The sequence below is a fragment of the Medicago sativa genome, chromosome 3 (genome assembly GCF_051527215.1).
Source record: "Medicago sativa cultivar Bolivia chromosome 3, Bolivia_mono, whole genome shotgun sequence".
Classification (NCBI taxonomy): domain Eukaryota; kingdom Viridiplantae; phylum Streptophyta; class Magnoliopsida; order Fabales; family Fabaceae; genus Medicago; species Medicago sativa.
Genome location: NC_140751.1, coordinates 68502865 through 68514138, shown reverse-complemented (window position 1 = coordinate 68514138; position 11274 = coordinate 68502865). Strand labels below are relative to the sequence as shown.

Genomic DNA, 11274 nt, shown 5'->3' with positions numbered 1-11274 from the left:
AATCAGCCAAATTAAAACTGCCTAACACAAACAAAAGAAACGTTTAATTCTTACTCTATCAATGTGGTTATTGTTTTCCAAATTTCTCCATTTTTGTGAATAGTCTATAAATAACTTCAGCAAAATACTTTTGAAAGGGATTGAAGAAAGCATTAGAAGAGAATTTGCGCGACCTGATTACCAACGATCAGGAATCTTGCATTTATGCAATCGACACCTTGCAAATTGTAAGATCAAGATTAAACGGTTTATATTATAAATATGGTAAATTAGTGATATCATCAAATTAGTTAGGCACTAAATTTATTTTCTGTATATCTAAGCTAGGTTATGTGGTATGGAGCATGTCAATAATGGTCTTATTGTAAAGAAGATATATGTTTGAGAGTGACAATTGAAATAAAAGACATGAGATCATAGCATGTGAATATGTTTCTAATTAAATTAAATCAGGGTCCTAAAATGAAGGTCATTCATACTGTGAACACATGCAATGATAACCTATAGTCTATACAACCACATGATATTTAAATTTTTTACAAGACATTAGCTAGTCTCAACCATAAGTTAGTCAGGAACATGTTACAAAGTTGCTCATAGGTCTCCACTATATCCCTTGTACTTTAATGTATGCAGAGTTATATGATCCCTTTGTCAGTACTCATTTCAATCCTTGGTGGGATCCATATTTGTGGACATGTCCCCTGCAGCTAGACATGATATGATTTTAGGCTTTGGACAATCCCTAATTTCTACACTTTTTTTGGCCTTCTCCCTGCAGCTTCTGCATTATAGAGAATAGACAAAAGATTATTATTATATTAGTTGTTAAAAAAAATTGAAGAAAAATTCTTATGTTTAATTAAAGAAACTAAAATGGACAGACCAAAATTTATTCATTAATTTTTTTTTTAGGTTTTTTTTTGTTTTTGTTTTGAGGGGTTTATATTATAACTTAATGTAGCTGAAATTGCAGACATGTATGAATATAATTCAATGGTACTGGAACCAAGTTTTTATTTGTCTATAAATATTCATGCCAACCATACTTTACTGCTATATTCACTTCAATCACAAATATGGTTGGAATTTAGATGATATGTTGTTAAAAGTTTCCATTAAAACTTTTTTTGGTATCATTGGTGCTGACTTCTGAGTATTTGATATGTCTTATGAGATCAAGGATGAAGAGTATTGATAGACAAAATTCATCTATTGAATCATGATCTGAATCAAAGTTAGTTACATGAAGCTTATTTATTGAGCTAATTAACTAACTATTTTACTTGTCTTGCAAGTTAACGGTTATATATAACTAGAAGTCTAGAACTAAGTATAATTGATGTGTGAGAGTGTATCAACATTGTTCTCTAATAATATGCACACAGCACATATAATTGGACCACTCTAATTTTGACTAAACTACTATTTTCTCGTGAACTTTTTCAGTGTGGTCCAAAATTACGTACTTTCTCATGAAAGCTATTAACATTGGTAGATAAAAGCCATTATAAAATCATGGGTGGAGAAAAATCAAAATATATTTAATGATTCTTTATTTTATGGGTTGTGTTAACCGGTGCCTCCGGGCACTGATTAAGGTATCTAAAAAAGGAAAAATTAAATAAAAAAAGACATTTTTTTGACTTTTGAAGTCTTGATTACACAATTTTCAAAGCAAAAACTTATACGTTTGCTTCCTTAACCAGTGTCTCGGGGGCACCGGTTAACATTTTCCTTATTTTATCTACTCATGCAAATGTAGTGCTAGTTTATATACCTACCCTTTCTCTTTAGTCGTATATTTGACAGATCGTTTTGTGTATATTTCTCTATCAATCTTTAAACATTTTAAATTAAGTAACTATTCTTTCAAAAAAAAATTAAGTAACTATTAGACAATCTTTAAATATTTTAAATTAAGTGATTATTCTTTAAAAAATCCATACATTTCAACTTCTTCAAAAAAAAAAATCCATACATTTCAATTCTCAATACACTCAATATCCAAATTTTCATAAAATTTACCATTTAAAGTTCTTAAAAGGTGTTATGGGAGCTCCTTAAAAATAAAAATAAAAAAGTGTTATGGGAGCGTTTGTTAGCAGTTTCCAAAACATAATGTGTGATTGAGATACGAGGATTAAGAATAAAATAATGTTTAAAGAAATAAAATAGAAATACAAAGGAGTGGGCAAATGCTTTCTCCTAATTGAGAAAAATGATGTACATAATAATTGGAATCAAATCGATCAATATCCTATTATTTGTTTGAAAGCTACAATGGTTTATCATTTAACCGATCATTGGTTTCTCCAAATTTGATGGGTGTATATGGACTTTTAGTACATAGAATAATAGTATTATAGAAAAATATCAACTTAATTTATCGTCAATATCAATTGTGGACTACAATTTTAAAATATTTATGGGAAAATAGTTTTATAAAAAGAATTTAATAATATAATATAAAAAAGTTGTATTTTTTTTGGTAGTGATATAAAAAAGTTGTATATGTGTATAAAATCATATTTCACCATTATGTATTATAATATATTAATTATTTTTTTAAAATAAATTTTTTTTTGTACTATATTAATATTACTTTTATAAATATTTGCATAATAGTCTGCACTATGACATATGATTGGATTACATGATCAGTTTGCTACAACCTTTTTGGTCAAGTTGTGGATGACAAAAAAAAATATAGCAGATACATAAGAAAGTGAAATTGAGATTAAGATTAAATGCATCTTCAAAAGTAAGGGTGAGCTAGGAATTGTTTGGAAATTGAAATAGATGCCGATGGTAGTTAACAATAGTTGGACTAACGACAGTTAACTACCGTCCCAACAACATAAATGTCTACGGGTTTCTGTAGTTTGAAACGGCAGTATTGTTCACCAACGAACAGTAGTTAAGTGTCATTGGGGATAAAATGGTTATTTCGGGGGTGCTTGAGAAAAAACAATAGGGCCTAATAAGAAGTTTTCATGATGTTTTTCCTATTGGCAAATCGATAAGAATGTGGTTTATAAGAAGCTCTTGTTTATGAACATTGTTTTTTTCCACATAAGAAGTTGTTTAAAAACACATAGAAATGACCAAAAAAACCCAAAGGTAATTAACTGCGGCTCGTTTTTCTCTTTTGAAGTGAGTTGTAGTTTACTGCTGTTGAGGTTTTTGGTCATTTCCATGTGTTTTTAAGCAACTTCTTATGTAGGAAAAGCAATTTTCCTTGTTTATGTGTCCCTATGGGCTTGGAATCCTTTGATTTTGAGGCTTAATTTGGTCTAGGTAATATATGCTCTAGGCCCAAGACAGGTATACCACTATACCTACTTAATCTACCCTCACATTTTCAAAATTATCTTTCGCTACATTTCATATTTCTTTGGTGGTGTGTGAAGATCTACTATGAATCTCCATTTAAATGGAAACAAATGTGAAAATATGGTTCACCATAAGAACTTTGTTTAAGTTGAACAATGTTTTTTGTATTAGTTTATTGCAAACTAGAAGTTTACAATAGACTGTAAGTTGTGTGAAGAAATGAAAACAAAATCATTCATCATACAGTATAGTTTATGTTAAGTACTTTTGTAAAAAAAAAATCTTGAAGAAATAATGTGGAGATCTTAAAACAAGACGTTCTTTTATGGATGTTTAATCCCAAGCTTAAGCCTATCAACCAGTGATTTACCAAAAGCAATGTTCCTTCCAGTAGGTGTCAATATATTACAGAAATAAGATATTTAAAAAGTACATATTCTTCAACACCAACATTCAGTTGATAGATTAATTGGATGTTTAAGTTCAACCCTAAGCCTATCGCAAGTGGTGGTTTATGTGATTAATTGGATGTTCAAGCACCCGTTAACAAAAACTAAAATTTAAGATTAATTGGACTACTATACTAAAATATGTGTTATAGAAGTGTTTTTATATCCAAAAAGAAAAACCTTCTAACCAATACTATGGCCTAAAATTCAGAAAACAGGACACATAGCTGAACAAAAACTGATAAAAATGTGTTTGATAATCCTAATTTATTGCAAAACTTGTGGAAGAAGAATCGTCTTTTGAAACAAGTTAGGTTTTGTTATGCTTTTTCTAAGACTTGAATTGCCTGCCTTCAAAGGTTTGTCCAAAGGTCCAATTCTTAGGAGCTACATTGTAAGATGTAATAGTAACACCATCACTACTAGTGACCTCAAATGAAAGAGGTTGGTTTTGTAGTAACGCATTTACATGCCAGATTTGACCCCAATTCCGACCCATAGGAATCCAACCAGTTCTTGAACCCTTAACTTTCACACCAACAATGTCTCCTATGCCAGCTACGTTACTGATCGGCACTGAATTGAAGATACCAGAACCTGTAATTGTAAACCTCATTCCCCCTTCTCTTATGCACTTTATCCTGCTCCAAGCACAAATAAATATTACAAACAAACTAAATCATTCTACGGAAAGATATATTTGGTCCTTTATGTTTAACCAAAAATGCATTTTGGTCCTTTATCTTTTTTAAAAGATTCATGTTTTAGTCCTTTAGTCATAAAGCATAACATAAGTTAATGGAAGTTTAACACGTGGCAATTACAGTGTTAACATAAACCCCATGTGGTTTATAAGTCGGGTCGGCCTACATGACCTACGACATATCTACTCATGTTCAGTCCAGACTTTTTAAATAGAGAAGGATTAAGCCTTCAATTATTGACATACAAATAAGGCTTTGCAAAACATAGTTCGGCACATACTATTCTCATCCCAAATTGTCGCACATAGATTCATTTATAATGTTCATGATTTAGGAAGAAAAACTAACAAGAGGACAAGAAAGAATAGAGTACCTGCGATACTGCACAGGCATGTTACCCCCTTTCCAAATAGCAATCTTCTCAAAAGCCTCAACAGGAAGCACAAAATGCTGCTTAGGAGGATTACAATATCCACCATCACTCTCAGCATCAAACCCATAATTCGGAGCACAAAAACTCGTAGCAGTAACAACAACAGAACTACCCGAAACACACCACCGCTTATCAAATGGAACATCCTCCTCAAGACAGCGTAGCTCAAAGCACGCACCACAGATCTGACCACGCACGAAGAGAGTCTCACTGAGAGCAGCAGCACCGGTGATGCCATAACCGTCTCTGTGAGTGTCACCGTAGCCACATGCCCCGTCTACCCCGTCTCTGGTGTCATCAGAGACGGAGTAGTAAGTGGCGTGGGCGGACAGCCATTCGGAGTAGGTAGAAGAGGGAGATGAAGGGGGAGATTCATTGAATGGTGTGGCTGGTGGTGATGGAGAAGAGTAATGAGAAGTGGATGGTGAAAATAGAATAGTTAGTTGCATGGTAATAATGTAAAAAGAGATTAACACACAAGGTTGAGACATTTGTGTTTGTTTTTTCGTTAGTTTTGGAGGTTGAGATTGAAGAATGAGTAGTACTAGATTAGATTAGATTCTCAATCATGTAGTCTTTTACATTTTTTCAAAACTTATTTCAATTTTTTATCACTTGAGTTGTTGAGTACTGACAGTTCTGTCACATATGTTGTTTTTTTACTGCAATTTATTAGTAGTAGTAAGTACCACCTTCATTAATTATTAATTTTTTGGTAAAGTTCTACATTAATGATTATTACTAGAAAAATGTATTTATGTTTTTGAAAAAATATATAACGTTACATTTCACAGTTTGTGGTTCACATGGCATACCGATATTTTAGCTGAGTGTGGTCCCATTGAACATGAAGATGACGATCCTTGGACGGTTTGGAATTCCCCTCCCCTTTGTGCTACTGTGGTTTGGTTACTGCTGACAGCTAACTGAGCAGGATCCTGTTTTTGGGTTTTTATACTCCCTTCCTTGTATATTATAAATCATTTTGTATGACAATTTGGTCCTTGATATATTTAAACGGACTATAATCATATTTAATCCTAAATTTTATATAAGATCCACAATAAGACCTTGTTGGTAGTAATTCCATCATGGTAAATGTGAGAATAACTTATGTACAAATACAAACTCAACATTGTGTTAGAATATTAGAATATATATTCAACATTCGCGTAAAAAAACAAAAAAACAGAAACAACTTACAAATTTTATCTTTTGCAACATGGGAATTGAACCCCACGATAGGCACTAGGCGTAAGAGTAGGCATTGAAATTGTACTTAAATTCCACGTTACTTAGATTAACAGATTGTTGGATGTATATATGTGGTTGGACACCCTCGTTACTTGAACTAACTTTTGGGATGAGATCCACACACATTTAACATGGTAATGTAGAAATTGGACCCAAGACTCACACTAGACGTGACAGTGGGTATTGAAATTGTATTTGAATCTCATGTTACTCATGTTTTTGGAATGTCGGGTGTATATATGCGGTTGGGCACCCACATCCTTTGAGTTAGCTTTGGGATGAAATCCAAACTCATTTAACACATTTCACATGTAACTTAAACACGTATGCAGACAACACAAGTAAATTCTTCTACTGAGCCTAAAGAGTTGTGAAACAAAAACACTAGACAATTCACAGCTGAAAGTGGGGGGAAATACAAAAAGAAAACTTCTGGGGATTTGAACAGCAGAACGATTTGCAACAAAAAGAACAAGTAAATTTTTTAGTCCCATTCTTCTGCCTCCCTTTTTCATATTACCAGCTCATCCACCACAGCTGTAGCTTATGTATAGGCATTCAATATCTATTTCTCGCCGTGATATCAAGAGTTACGAAACAGACAACTAGTCTATCTAAAAAGGGAAAAATATAGTGAAAGGTGAATGTTTTTCTCTTATCTTTCATCAGCTGTTGCAGATGAAGACTGGTTTTCTTTTTTTGACATGCACCTTTTATATGGCACAAACCCTTTCCCACAAGTTTCGTGCCTCACTCTTACTCTTAATTGAGATATGGCTGATGTTTTGCATAGTGTACTTTTTCCAAGAAGTTCCAATTTTCCTCCTCCCTTTCTAACATGTATGTCATGATTGGTTTGCATGCCTCAATTGTTGGAAAAGATGGTTTGCAGAAATCTTTTATAAATAGAGTCGTCCCAAAAAGTTTAAGAGTTTGACGAGACGATTCTTCTGCTATGCTTTCTTTTGCAGAAACACTTTCATCAGAGAGAATCTCGAGTTTCTAGCGATAAGATCAAGTGCAGGAACATATTAATCATGCATAACTTTCTCAAGATATAATTGTGAATAAGATGAAATGGATTAGGAAGTTAGTTACCAGAAGAGGTTTCTCATCATGAGCTGAGTCAGCATCTAGCCTAGCTTCTTCCTCTGATGGCGTTTTGAATTCAGCAGGTCTGAAAACACTTGCTTGGACACAACTAATCGATATCGGAGATAAACTTCCGTTTGGTGTATCTGAATCGGATGAACCAAGGATTTCGGAACCAAGTGTAGATAAAACTGATTTGGGAGATTGGTTTGCTTGATCAAAATCTGATGTCTTCAGAGAATTAGAGTTCATTGCCTTTTTCGGGATTGAAATTTCTTTACTACCGACCATCTCAACTAGCTTGCGAGGATAAGGGTGCATAGGCTTACGTTTTGGTCTAGGAGGAGGAATTTCAATTGATTCCTTGGTGTTTGTAATGCTTGCACTCGTGTCGCGAAGAACCTGATATGGAATCAAACAAAGGAGTTAATCAAGAGTGAAGTTCAAACACAAATAGATGAACCCTTCTATCTCAAATAAGTTGCATATTTGCACTTAACTTAGATATCCTATAGGGCCATCAAAATCTTAGCATTGTTTTGTTTATGGTTTATGGTACAAAAAGTGTGCATGAGAATAGACCTTAGAAAAAAACTTCTGAGCATGACTTCGAATCTGGACCGCAGTCTTTGAACCGACATATTCTGTGTCGAGAAAATAAATAATCTCAAAACTTAGACCAAGCACAATCATACTCCTTCATTAATTAATTTCCTTGTTAGCTATACTTTCCTAATAAATGGAAATTTCGAACCAGCCATACCTTCAATGCGTCGCCAGGCCCGGCCATACAGCTTTAAGGCTTCAAGGAACTTCTTATGTTCTTCATCTGTCCATCTTTCTCTCTGTTTCGATATAGTATATGGTTTCCTTGCCTATTGAAGTACAAAGAAAATTAATTAAAACAAACAAACAAACAAGATACTAATTATGAAAATTAAATATTCTTTTCAATGTGTATCAACAAGAATCCATAGAGAACCTTAAGAGCATAATCATTCGCGCAAGATAACTGATCGCTGAGTTGAATATGAGTAACAGGATGCGATCCAGCTACATTTCCTACTGCAGGGCTAACACTGGAGCAAGTTAATCCATCTTGATCCTACATTTTGAAATAGAAAAATATAAGCTATATTGTAATCAATAAGATGTACTCAAAAATTTATTTTGATGTAAAGACAACCTTAAGAGCCTACTAGAACAGAAATCATTTATCCACCAAGGAATCATTCATCTCTGTAGTGAATTTCTCCCTCCACATGAATACATGTATGATGTATCAAAATTCGATCAAAGCAAAAATTATACAATGAAAGGATCCCTAAGTACTGCATATTGTTTGAGGGGAAAAAACAGTAAATACTTCTTTGAAAACACAGGAATTCTAAATCCCTTCAAACTTTTTCTAAGTGAAACATTCAAATACTTTTTGAGAACTATATATTCAACTCATTTATGATATCTCTCCATTTCTAAGCCTATGTTAAGTGTGTGTTGGGTTTTGCGGTAACAAAATTGATTTTAGTTAAAAGTAAGATCATCCCCCAATGATGAGAGTTTAGCTACAGAAGCTTTGGTACATAATAGGTACCTCCAAGTGAATAGTACTTGTGGAGTAGGAGAACTTCATTAAACACACTTTCTCTGCGGATCTCAAGTATTATTTAATATTAAAATGTAATAATATTGAGATTTTTGTGGGATTTATTTTGTAACTTTTTTAGAAATGTTGAATTGAAAAGGGCAGTGTTTATCAAGTTAAATATTATTATTAAAAAATTATAAATAAGTGATTTGTATCCATATCCATTTCAGTACCAAAAGTAGGGATTATTTTTTAAGCGTAAAAATGTATTGTACAGTAAATTTAAAAAATAAAAATCATGTTTGGAGTCAAAAACTACAAACCATATTTTTAGAATCAAGTTCTACTAAAAACATTCAAATATGCCAAAATCAATTATACCAAATCAATTTTGCAATTTCCAAAAGGTGGAACAAAAAATACACAAATTTTCTATTTTTTTTTTTAGGACACACAAACGCCAGCTACAAGTTGTACAAGCTTAACATTTCAGATCGCATGCATAGTAAGATCTCATATGTCTTTTTTTGTTGGCCGAGGTTTCAACCTCGAACCTTGCATACATTATGCACTGTCCTACCAACTGAGTTAAGCCCACAAAGACAAGATCTCCTATGTCTATGTCTATAGGTGTAGTTTTTAGGATGGTTGATTTTTTCATAAAATAAGTTAGCGGCACAATTTCTTTAGGGTTAAATAAGTAATGATCCCTATAATTATACCATTATTTGATTTTAGTTCTCCTAAAATATTCCTCAGGCTTTTGATTCCTCTAAAAAATTATGACAATATTTTCCAAAAATTATAATTTTTTTAACAAAACATAATATGAATTTTTTAGCGAAAATAAAAATAAAAATTCATATTTAATTCATGTTTTGTTAAAAAAATTAATTTTTTTAAGAGATTGTCATACTATTCTATCCATTTCTACAAAAAAATTATTAAAAAATATGAAGGTTAGACTGACTAAAAAGTATGGATTAATTTTATGGATGGAAAATGTTGGAGGGATAAAAAACTTAATGAATATTTTATGATGACTAAAATCAAATGTTGGTATATTTAATGGACCATATACTTTTTCAAGGGACCATTTTACTTATTTAAACTTTTTTTTATAATTTTCTATGATCGACACTCTAAAGAAATAAAAGAATAAAAAAATCAGTATTTTTTGACCAAAAAAAAAGGAAAAAAAACAGTTTGAATATTTATCTGAAAATTAGAACAAATAAAATAAGAATTCAACCACAATCTAAGTGTTCTACAAAAATGAAATATTTATTATCAAATGATTAATATCAAAGAAAACACAGCATAATCTTATATTATAACACATACTTGATTCGCCATAGCTGCAGAAATCACTGATCAAGGTCTCCTTCAACTTTGGCTTTGGTTTCTCAGAAAAACAATTAAGGGAGATATCCACAACACAAAAGCTACCAATGAATTGTCAACGTTGTTGATTAATTCTTTATAACACTCCTCTAATGAGAAACCATGTAAGAAAAGGAGATAGAAAATAGAAAAGTTAGAATCACAGAATTGATCAGAAGAAGAAGAAGTATAGATTGAAAAGTTATGAATGAAATCTATGACTCCAGACTATGAGATAGTTTGTAACAGTGAGGATGACAGACACATCAGATGTTGATTTCTACTTCCTCGTTCATTGATTGAAAAAAATAATAAAGCATAATTAATAATAATATAGTGTTGTTATTTTTATCTCCGACGTGGAAATGTGGAGAAGTTGAATGAATCTTGTGGCTCACGTCCAAGGTTGTCATGAACATGTGTCGAACTTCTGTTGCACCTGAATTTTTATTTTTAATCGGTGGAGGAAGAAAAACCAAGACAATCATTTTGTGTTCAAGATAATTTATTTATTTTTGACAGACCAGTTCACTTTCTTTTTCGGGTAACCATTTCACTTTATAAAAATGTCTAATAACGTCATTATTGAAAATATCACATATGGAAAAATAAAAAAGAAAAACAATGAGTGATGAAAATTCATAAAAAAAAAGTAAAATTGAGGAGTAAAGAATGGAATTTTAAAATAGGAACTAAAACTTTATTATTTATTTTAAAATAGAAGATCAAAAGTAGTCTCGTAAAATTAACTCAATTAATAATGACATTGTATAATATGCAGAGGGATTGAGATTCGAACATTAGATACCATATTTATTCATCTCTTATAAAGGTGAATTTTTAATCACAATTGCCTCTGAATAAAAGTTAAAGCCTATTTGTTTAGTTTGGGTTTGCATTGAACTAACTATGATTAATTTGATGAACTTTTTTCATGAACTAAAGGAGTTTTATTTGAGTTTATAATAAATTGAGTCTGTTAATTAAATGATTTGAACTTGAGGTATAAATTATGGTTTGACTTGTTTGATCAAT

At 31.9% G+C, this 11274-nt stretch overlaps 1 protein-coding gene and 1 pseudogene across 2 annotated transcripts; both read right to left on the bottom strand.

Annotated features, from left to right (window-relative positions):
• Nucleotides 1-3879: 3879 nt before the first annotated feature.
• Nucleotides 3880-6477, bottom strand: LOC146939524 (expansin-A13-like). Its single transcript, XM_085753154.1, has 2 exons — nucleotides 4863-6477; nucleotides 3880-4426 (listed from the first exon to the last, which is right to left on the bottom strand). Exons 1-2 carry the CDS (start codon nucleotides 5411-5413, stop codon nucleotides 4117-4119), a joined length of 861 nt encoding a protein of 286 aa, XP_085609280.1. The 5' UTR covers nucleotides 5414-6477; the 3' UTR covers nucleotides 3880-4116.
• On the bottom strand, nucleotides 6449-10540 carry LOC146939523 (protein REVEILLE 2-like; annotated as a pseudogene). The gene is made up of 6 exons (XR_015031673.1): nucleotides 10201-10540; nucleotides 8251-8373; nucleotides 8032-8143; nucleotides 7851-7912; nucleotides 7275-7670; nucleotides 6449-7178 (listed from the first exon to the last, which is right to left on the bottom strand). The product of XR_015031673.1 is annotated as a protein REVEILLE 2-like (transcript).
• Nucleotides 10541-11274: the final 734 nt, after the last annotated feature.